At 53.6% G+C, this 8,646-nt stretch overlaps 2 protein-coding genes across 2 annotated transcripts; both read right to left on the bottom strand.

The window, feature by feature from the left end:
- Positions 1-3,468: 3,468 nt before the first annotated feature.
- V1518DRAFT_419281 (major facilitator superfamily domain-containing protein) lies at positions 3,469-5,398 on the bottom strand. The gene has a single exon (XM_066904723.1). It carries the CDS (start codon positions 5,353-5,355, stop codon positions 3,682-3,684), a length of 1,674 nt encoding a protein of 557 aa, XP_066758341.1. The 5' UTR covers positions 5,356-5,398; the 3' UTR covers positions 3,469-3,681.
- On the bottom strand, positions 5,399-8,635 carry V1518DRAFT_419278 (kinase-like domain-containing protein). Its single transcript, XM_066904722.1, has 5 exons — positions 8,290-8,635; positions 8,075-8,201; positions 7,950-8,018; positions 7,154-7,883; positions 5,399-5,715 (listed from the first exon to the last, which is right to left on the bottom strand). The coding sequence occupies exons 1-5, from the start codon at positions 8,394-8,396 to the stop codon at positions 5,684-5,686; spliced, it is 1,065 nt and encodes a 354-aa protein (XP_066758340.1). The 5' UTR covers positions 8,397-8,635; the 3' UTR covers positions 5,399-5,683.
- Between the last annotated feature and the right edge of the window lie 11 nt (positions 8,636-8,646).

The raw sequence follows: 8,646 nt of genomic DNA, 5'->3' as shown, positions 1-8,646 counted from the left end.
GATTCGGACCCTGTCGGCCAAGCCATCATCACAAGTATAAGATTGAGAGGAAATAAGTTAATAATGTTCCAATTTATCGCTAAGAGATTACTCCGTTGAGCTTTTTTTGCGGCAGTTATGGGCGGGCAGGCGGCCTTCGTGCCAAGCAGGAGACGCCGAGTCGCTTTACAGCTTGCATATCACTGCGACCTGCTCTCGTGATCTTTTCAGCGCTCTGAAGGAGACAAGTCAGAAAACTCATGTTAGAAAGTGCTGGCAGACTATCCGCTCTGGTCGCCAGTTCCTTCCTCAGCACGAACACTGCTCGTGCAAAACGATCACGCGCAGTGACCGCATCAGTGTGAATACGTTGTATTGACTATCGATGGTTCGAGGGCGAGAAAATATATACACCAAAACGGGTATGTGCTTTGCCAACTGCTTATCGTTATGATGTGACAGGTATACCAGACGAAGAGCGATCCAACACGTGTCGCACGATCAATTCGTCCTCTCACACTCAGCGAGTTGCTAATTCTGTCAGTGCGAGAAGCGACTCCTGAGACTTGCGCAACTCGCAAGGAGGCGACGACGCCATGCAGCCGCGCCAGCCGCTGCAGAACTGTCATACCCGCGCAGTATTCGAACGTCGACGCCGGCTGGTCAAAAGGGACCCGAGTCCTGAGCAGGGTCCACGGTTTCCGAAATTACTGGCGTACCCAACCCTGTCTTCAGCCTCATCGCTGGCTGACCCGTCCACGTCTAACCCTTGCCGGTCCGTCCAATAGACGGTCCGCCGGAGTCAAAATAACCCTTACCCGTCGTACGCTACTCGCTTGCCAGCGAAATTTGGCACTCCTTGCTCAATCTTCTTGAATTGAGACTGAATACAGCCTTTATCGAACTATAATGGAGTTATACGCAGTCGGAAACTGATCCCGGCTGACCTGAGTTTAAAATGTTGCACATGGCTTCCTCGCGCATGGCGTCTGTTTGTGTGCCTAACTATTCTTCCAGATCACCCTTATGCAAGCAGCAACTAACGTCCTATTCCGGAGAGACTGCCAAGACCTGATGGGCCGTTTAGCGAACTGCAGACCAACAGAACAGGTTGAGCGTTCTTGTGGCAAACTCTGCGAGAACGCTAAGATGGTCATATCTTTAGTTGAAACGGGCGACCAAAGTGAATCACTCTCTTGCCCGGGTAGCATTCGTCTGACCAACTGCTGACATGGTTAGACGGGATATATTGGGCCTAACAGAGTCCAAAGGCTATCTTCTTCTGTCAAGCTTGTCCGATTGCCACATCCCAACGTCACGTCTAGCGTGTCGCTTGTCGCCAGTGCCGTAAGAACTATCCGAACGGGCATAGCTCCATTGGCAGGACTGTGTGCTCTCTTATAGTCTCGCCTGAGCCGCGCCGGCAGCCAGCTTCTTCTAGTCCGATATCTCGTTTCAACAGCGAGTTCAGACAGCCTGCAGATTGGCGTGAACCATGCGGAGTGGTGCAGGGTACCTAAAGGAATTTCACGTAGCTCTTCTCGAGCTGCGACATAGTGGACAGCTTATGACACACACTAGAAGTTGAACCCGTGTAACTTTACCAGGTTTGGATTGCCAACTAACGTGTTTTGTGCTTTCTAGATCTGGTCACCGCAGAGATTTGTTCTGCAGGCAAACGAACTGGAATTCTTCCGGTCCAATAGGTCTAGTGGCATTGCATCGCTTGAACGCGCCACGATGACACGCTGATTGTCCAACACGAGAAGTTCTGTGCAACCTATGGAGCAATAAGACAAATCCTGCGGGTCGGAGCCGTACTATATGAATGCAGTCTGCTTCCAGATTTCGAGTAGTTAGCGAATGTCGAGTTTAGCTTCGCATTTATTCTATGCACGTTAACATACACCGACTGGATTGCTATATGTACGTGGCAGTACAATCCTGTCAAGCCTATCTCTCTGAACAAACTCGAAATCACTAGTCGAAAAACTTCATAGCATGCTCTAATAGGCGCTATCTATAGCAAATTACGAGGGTGTGTACAGCGGTCGTTCGTTTGATCATCGTTATACAGCCCGGCGTTACCCCCTGGAACACATGTAGCAAGCACTGATATTCGTAGGACGATCAGCGCTAGTGTGGTTAACCCGGCCGTACGACGCGTCGGCATATGTACTAAACAGGCAGTCAGATTGGCAACGCGTCTAAGAACTACGCATTATTGCTCAACATCTGCTGCTTGTTTGTTCTTCCCTTGCTGAGCCAGGCGCTTCAAATTTCACGCACTTCATCTCAGCCAATGAAGGCTTACCGTAATGTTGGGAACACAGCTGAGCAGCGACTTTTGACTATGTTATCGCGTGGGCATCCAGAAGATGTGGTTAGAAGATCTCTGGATATTACTTCCTTACCCTGGCAGCCAGAAAACAAATTGATATTGATGGCGAGGACACGCACAACAGACAAAATTTTCTTCCACAATCGAGGTTCTACGCAAGCCAAGCCTGCTACCCCTGAATGCTGACGCAGCCGTCCGTAGTGCTCTTGTTGTTGCGGTACACTGGTCAGTGAGGACGACTGAAGAAGACTAACGTATGAAAGGATTCTACACTTCCGCAGTATGCTATGCCAAACATGACACGGCGTATCGTAGCTTTATGAACTTGAGATGCTATTAAATGGCTGACTGTCAGCTGAACTGCGTCTCATCACTAATTGATTAATTAATAGCACACGAGTTAAGTCTGCGTCGAGTCACAGCATGTCAACGATGTACACCACTCCTTCAAGGAATGAGCATAAAGGCGCTGCAACGCGATCGCAGGCATTCCCTTGCCCATCCACACAACTCGAGTAAGAGCAAGCCAGTAGCACAACCTTTCTTCATGTACTTTTACCTGCAGTCGGAACCCATGGCGCACTGTCCGTCCTAATATTAAGTCCTGGCATAACATCTCGTAAGAACACGAACTGTCCCAGATCACGATCATCAGCCCTATCATGCGCCCGCAGTGCTTAACTCTACAGCACCCGCCTGACAGCGAGGATCGAGATCATGCTGAGCGGTGGATGGATTAGCGCATGATGGTGCACGACGATGCTGACATCGATGAACGAGAGTGCTGCACATGCGGATGACGTCTCACACAACCAAACACAAAGTACTTCCACAACGCCGTCAACGGTTAGACGCTATTTTATAATGTCTAGTTCCTTTGTTTCGTGCATAAGTCGTGCCTTGTGCGTCCACTATGGATCTGCGGGCGTACGCTGTCGTGACGTCACATGGATCGCGACGGTGGCTGCGGCTGGGCGGTTCCGGGAACTGTTCACGCACGGACCGCAGTCTCTGCTCCGCCACAACATCATCCCGTGTACAAGCCACACAGGCTGCGTTGGCAACAGGGAGCCAATCACTGCAGGGGAATTGCCCACGTGCGAACATCAGCCAGCACTAGTAGTCACCTCACGCGCCTCGCTAACTCGAGCCAGATCCATCCAAGTGCAGTTTATTCCCCGTAAAAGAAAACAAAAAATCAAAAACCCGTTTACAGTCCCAAAAGCGCAATCCAGCAAATCACAAATGCCATAAGTGTAAACGACGTTGCAGCGTATGTGTAGCGCTCAATGAATATTAAGATTACAAACGACATACAAAAGAAACACAAAACACATTTTAGTACATCACAGCAAGACGAATTACTCGCTGATCTTCTTCTCGCTCTCAGAGGACGACTCCGGGATGGAAGCACGCTGGGGATAAGCGACCTCACCGTGAAGACGCTCGCTGAGCTCCTCGAGAGTCTGGCGCTTGGTCTCAGGAATAAGGAGAGTCAGAATGACACCAACAAGCATAAAGAGAGCAAAGATCTCCATGACGTGGTTAAGCCAGCAAGTACCACCTGGGCATCCACGGGTGCGGAGGGGAGCGATGGCGACCTGTGCAATAATGGCGCCAATCTTGCCAGAGGCGGCGGAGATACCGTGGGCGGTGGAACGGTAGCGTGTAGGGAAGCACTCGCCTGGGACGATGAAAGTGGTGGTGTTCGGACCCCAGTTCTCGAATAACTGGCAGAGAACGTAGAGCGCAAGAAGGCCGTGACCGGAGATCTTGTTGTATGCAAAACCGATAATGCAAAAAAGGATGGTAAGAACAATAAAACCAATGAGCTGGAGCATCTTGCGGCCGACGGTATCAATGGTGGCGACAGCAAACCAATAACCAGGGATAGCACCCGCGCAGATGAGGATGATGTTGCCGACACAGGTGTTGTAAAGGTTGGTGTACACGTTAGACTGACCAGCATAGCCGATGGCGGAGAGAATGGTTGAGTTGTTAAGGCCAAGACCGTAGAAAGCAATATCAAGCATGCACCAGGTACCAGCAGTACCAAGCAGAATCTTGCCGTGCTTCCACTGCTTGAAGTGGTTGCAGAAGTCCTTAAAGGACGCCTTGGGAACGTCGAGCTCGGCGTTGTTAACTTCGGCATCCTGGAGCGCCTTGATGTCGGCTTCGGTGGCATTGCCATACTTGCCGGAAACGTACTTCTCGATATCAGCAGCACCCTTCTCGAGCTCACGGGCAACATCAAAGGTGTAACGGGGAGTCTCGGGGATGGTCAGACGAAAGTAAAGTGCGAAGCAAGCAGGGACAGCGCCGAAACCGATAAGGACACGCCACATCTTATCGGTAGCATTAGTGCAGTTGTCGAGGCACTCCGCGGCGGTGCTGGCGGCCTTGAGAGACTCTTTAAACCCAACGGTGACGATTAGGCCGATAACGGCGGCGGCCAGCTGGCCCCAGCCCTGATTGGCGAAGACGGCCCCCATGATGGCACCACGCCACTTAGTGGTAGAGAACTCAGAGGTAATAATGGAAGAGAGAGGGTAGTCACCACCAATGCCGATACCCATAATGACACGCCAGAAAATGAGAACACCGATAATGTCGGTGGAGGGAGACTGACCAGCAATAGCTTGGCCGAGAGTACCAACCATGATGATCATGAGCTCAATACCGTAGACACGCTTGCGACCGACGACATCGGCAATCCAACCGAAGAACAGCTGACCAACGACGGTACCAGCAGAGGTAGCCACCTTGACGGCGGTGTCAGAGTTAGTAGGAAGCTTGGCCGCTCCGAAGTAAGAATAGCCAAGCATGGTGACGCCGATGTTAATAGCGAAGATATCGTAGGCATCGGTGAAGAAACCAATACCGGCAACCATGATGGCGCGCACGTGGTACCAGCCGAAAGGCGCATTATCGATTTTCTCCAGGGCAAGACGACGGCGCTCGTTGGGATCTTGAATGTGGGCGAAGTCATTAACAAAGTTATGGAAAGCGGCGTTGCCGCCTGCGGTAGTAGTCATTGCTGAAGATGAGGAGTGGTAAGAAGGACGACGACGACGACGAAGTGGAAGAGAAACGGACGTGAGCGCGTCTTTATTATCCGCGCGCCGCCTGTGCCACGGCTTGCGCCGCGACCGCCCCACTGCCCAGCACCAGCCCCGCGTGGCAGTGCAATGCCACGCTGTGCGGCGACCAATCAGCTGCTGGGCCGGACCCCACGTTTCTGCCCCGCGCCGCGCACGTGTCGAGTGCCTGGCGCTCTCGTCCATCTTCGTCTGCAACGTGTTCTATTTCGCGCTCCTGAACCACCCTGCAGTCCCACTAGTCTACCACTCCCACCGCCCGTCCCTATGCCCGTGTGATTTCCGCGTAGACCAATTCTGTAGAAAATGTCCGTTAGCAATCCTCTCTGTACCCGTGTGCTCTATGTGTGCTCGCGGTGCTCCTGGTGCTCGTAGTATGACCGATCTGCATCGCGCCTGATCCGCCTCACGCCTCCTGCCGCGGTCCTCGGCAGCCGCCAAGAAGCCGCGACATTACTACTCTGGTGCTCCTCATGCATGCTTCTGTCTCGCCCAGCACTCGGCCCCGGCACGCTGGCCCTGGCCTGCACACAAACGGGCCCTTGCACCCACCCTTCTCGTCGGCGCGCGGCCAGCGGTCTGCCCATGTGCGCTGCTCACGCGCTCTCGCCTCCCGGACAGCCGGTCCTCCGCGCCCACCTTCGTCTCCGGGAAAGCACGTCCGCGACGCCACGGACGAGAACGAGAAACAAGTCCACAGCCGTCTGAGTCTGAGATACCGTGATGTCCGTCGTCCAAGACGGAGCACGCTCTACCATCTCTCGGCGTTGACCGCCGCCGCCTCTTGCCAACCCCCTGCCCCGCTTGTCGCTCCATCTCTCGACCCTGCCCAGCGCATGTCGGCAGAGCCAATAACACCAAGCATCGCCCTGCCATGCCATGATCGCCACTATGCGGCAGCTGGGCGAGCGATCCAAAGTCGCCGCCACATCGAACAATTAACGAAAAATTAACAGGGCCGCTAGTCCGTCTGAGGGATGTGTCGGTCGCGTCGAGCTTAGCTTCCGGTGGCGCCTGCGTCGTCGTCTTGCGCTGTCTGCGCCCTTAACGCAAACCTCATCATCATGCTGCGACACGTGCGCCCGCCTATCGTTCTGGCCGCTGTCGCTGCGTGGTTCACAGCGGCGGCTTGCTCGGGCGTTCACTAGAGCTCTGCTAGCTGTCAAACAGCGCCCTGTAGCTCCTGTGGCTGAGCACTGCCGTCCAATGTCAGCGCAGTAGGAATGTCCCCAGCATTGGTCCAGACATTTCCGCCAGTCGCCCTCTTGTCATTCAGCGTATGCCCACGAGCTGTGCCATGTCTTCAGCATCGACGTCACCGCTCCGCCAGCCGCCCTAAACACGCACACAGCCGACAAGCGGGGCAGACGATAATACACTCTGGCGAAAAACAGAGCGACAAGTAAAAAATATCCGGGACCCAATCACCCCGACGCGTGGCTTCAATACCCATCCGTCAAGGTCGCCAGCGTTGCATAGAATACCACGGCTCTAGTCAGCCGCGCGCGATTACCATCGTAATCGGCACGTTGCCGATGAATCCTTACGAAATCCTTCTCCGTGATCATCATGCTTGCTGTCACGGCAATGTGCTCTGGATAATCATGTTCGGCGCACGTTCCTAGTAAAATTCACCAAAATCCGAAGCACGCAGAGAGCGGGCACACAGGCACTCACACACGTCCAAGCACACAAAAAGCGCGAAACACGCGTCACAAAAGAGGTCAGAACTTACCCTTCAGCTGCTCCGTCGAGAGCTCTCCCTTCCGCCGATCGAAATCGAAAAACCCGTCGTCGATAGGCGCCGCTGTGGGTTCGTCGTCCGGATCATGGTAGGACTCCAAGTACGGATGCTGCAGCGCGTCCTCGACGGTGATCCTCTTCGAAGGATTGAAAGTGAGCATCTTCTCCAGCAGATCAATCGCGAGCGGATTCACCCCTGGGAACAGAGCCGAAAACGGCACTCGCTTCTTAAATGGCAGTGAGCGGATGTACTCGCGTGCGCGCGCCGAGCGCACAGCATAGTAGTCCTCCATCGTCGGCGTACCAAGCACGTCTAGGATCAGAGTCAGCTGGTTATGGTAGTCCTTGCCGGGGAACAGCGGCTTGCCGCTGAGCATCTCCGCGAGAATGCACCCCACGCTCCACATGTCGATCGCCTTGGTGTATTCTTTGAAGGTAAGCATGATCTCCGGCGCACGATACCAACGAGTTGCCACATATTCCGTCATGAAGCCCTGGTTGTTATCCGCCGACGCCACCGAGCGCGCAAGTCCAAAATCGCACACCTTCAAGTCGCAGTTCGCGTTCAGGAGCAGATTTGACGGCTTCAGATCTCGGTGCAATACGTTCGCAGAGTGCATCGCTTTCAGCGCGCGCAGTGTCTGGTAAATAAAGTACTGGCAGTGGTCGTCAGACAGCGTCTGTGTGCGGATTACGCGGTGCATGTCGGTTTCCATGAGTTCCTCGTACACCGTCAGCACTTTACACGCGATCACACATCCACCCCAACCTGTATACTTTCAGCGCACCTGAATCAAATAGACCTCGTTGAACTCGTCAAAACTGGCTGGGCGTTGTATATCCAAAATCGAAATTATCTGCATATGATATTGTAAGTCTTGCACGTCCGCAGTTGCCACCAACACACACGTACATTCTCATGGTTGAAATATTTCAGCAATTTGATCTCCCGCAGTGTACGCAAGCAAAACATCGAGTGATTGAATGGCGCAATCTTTTTGATGGCGACCTTCTGGCCAGACGGCTTGTGGATCGCGGATCTACAAGCACGAGTCAGAACGTCGTCCGTACACCCCTCCCCGCTCTCACGACAGCGCCATAGAAGGGCTCCTTCAATCATAAACGAACCTCACAATACCGTATGCCCCACGCCCAACTACATCGAGCACATCGTACTGTTCCGACACATGAAATTGAGGATCCAGGACGCCGTCGTCGTGGGTAGCTGCGCCCATGATGTTAGGTAGATCGTCGATTCGGTTCGAGATGCGTGATATTCTCTAAGCACTTCAAGTACAAGAGCACTTGTGACCGGCAGAGCAAGATGGAGAGGCAAAAGAGGAAGAAAGATTATAGAATGAGCTCTGTTGCACAAGGCGCGCGTCGACACATCTCGAAACACCAGCCTGCTGCACGCCGCTTAACAGGGAAAGTCGTCAGAACCCGCTGCGCAGCCCCTGGCGCCGCAACTAGGCCGGCTTCGGC

The sequence above is a fragment of the Limtongia smithiae genome, assembly GCF_038497785.1.
Source record: "Limtongia smithiae strain NRRL Y-17922 unplaced genomic scaffold V1518scaffold_9, whole genome shotgun sequence".
Classification (NCBI taxonomy): Eukaryota; Fungi; Ascomycota; class Lipomycetes; order Lipomycetales; family Lipomycetaceae; genus Limtongia; species Limtongia smithiae.
This window is presented reverse-complemented; position numbering and strand designations above follow the sequence as displayed.

Excerpts from the sequence above, each read along its gene's own strand:
- V1518DRAFT_419278 (XM_066904722.1), bottom strand. The coding sequence starts at position 8,396 with ATGGGCGCAGCTACCCACGACGACGGCGTCCTGGATCCTCAATTTCAT. Across the intron at positions 8,019-8,074 it reads AATATTTCAACCATGAGAAT|ATAATTTCGATTTTGGATAT; the intron begins GTACGTGTGTGT and ends TATCATATGCAG. Across the intron at positions 5,716-7,153 it reads CTCGACGGAGCAGCTGAAGG|AATTGGTCTACGCGGAAATC; the intron begins GTAAGTTCTGAC and ends CATTTTCTACAG.
- V1518DRAFT_419281 (XM_066904723.1), bottom strand. The coding sequence starts at position 5,355 with ATGACTACTACCGCAGGCGGCAACGCCGCTTTCCATAACTTTGTTAAT.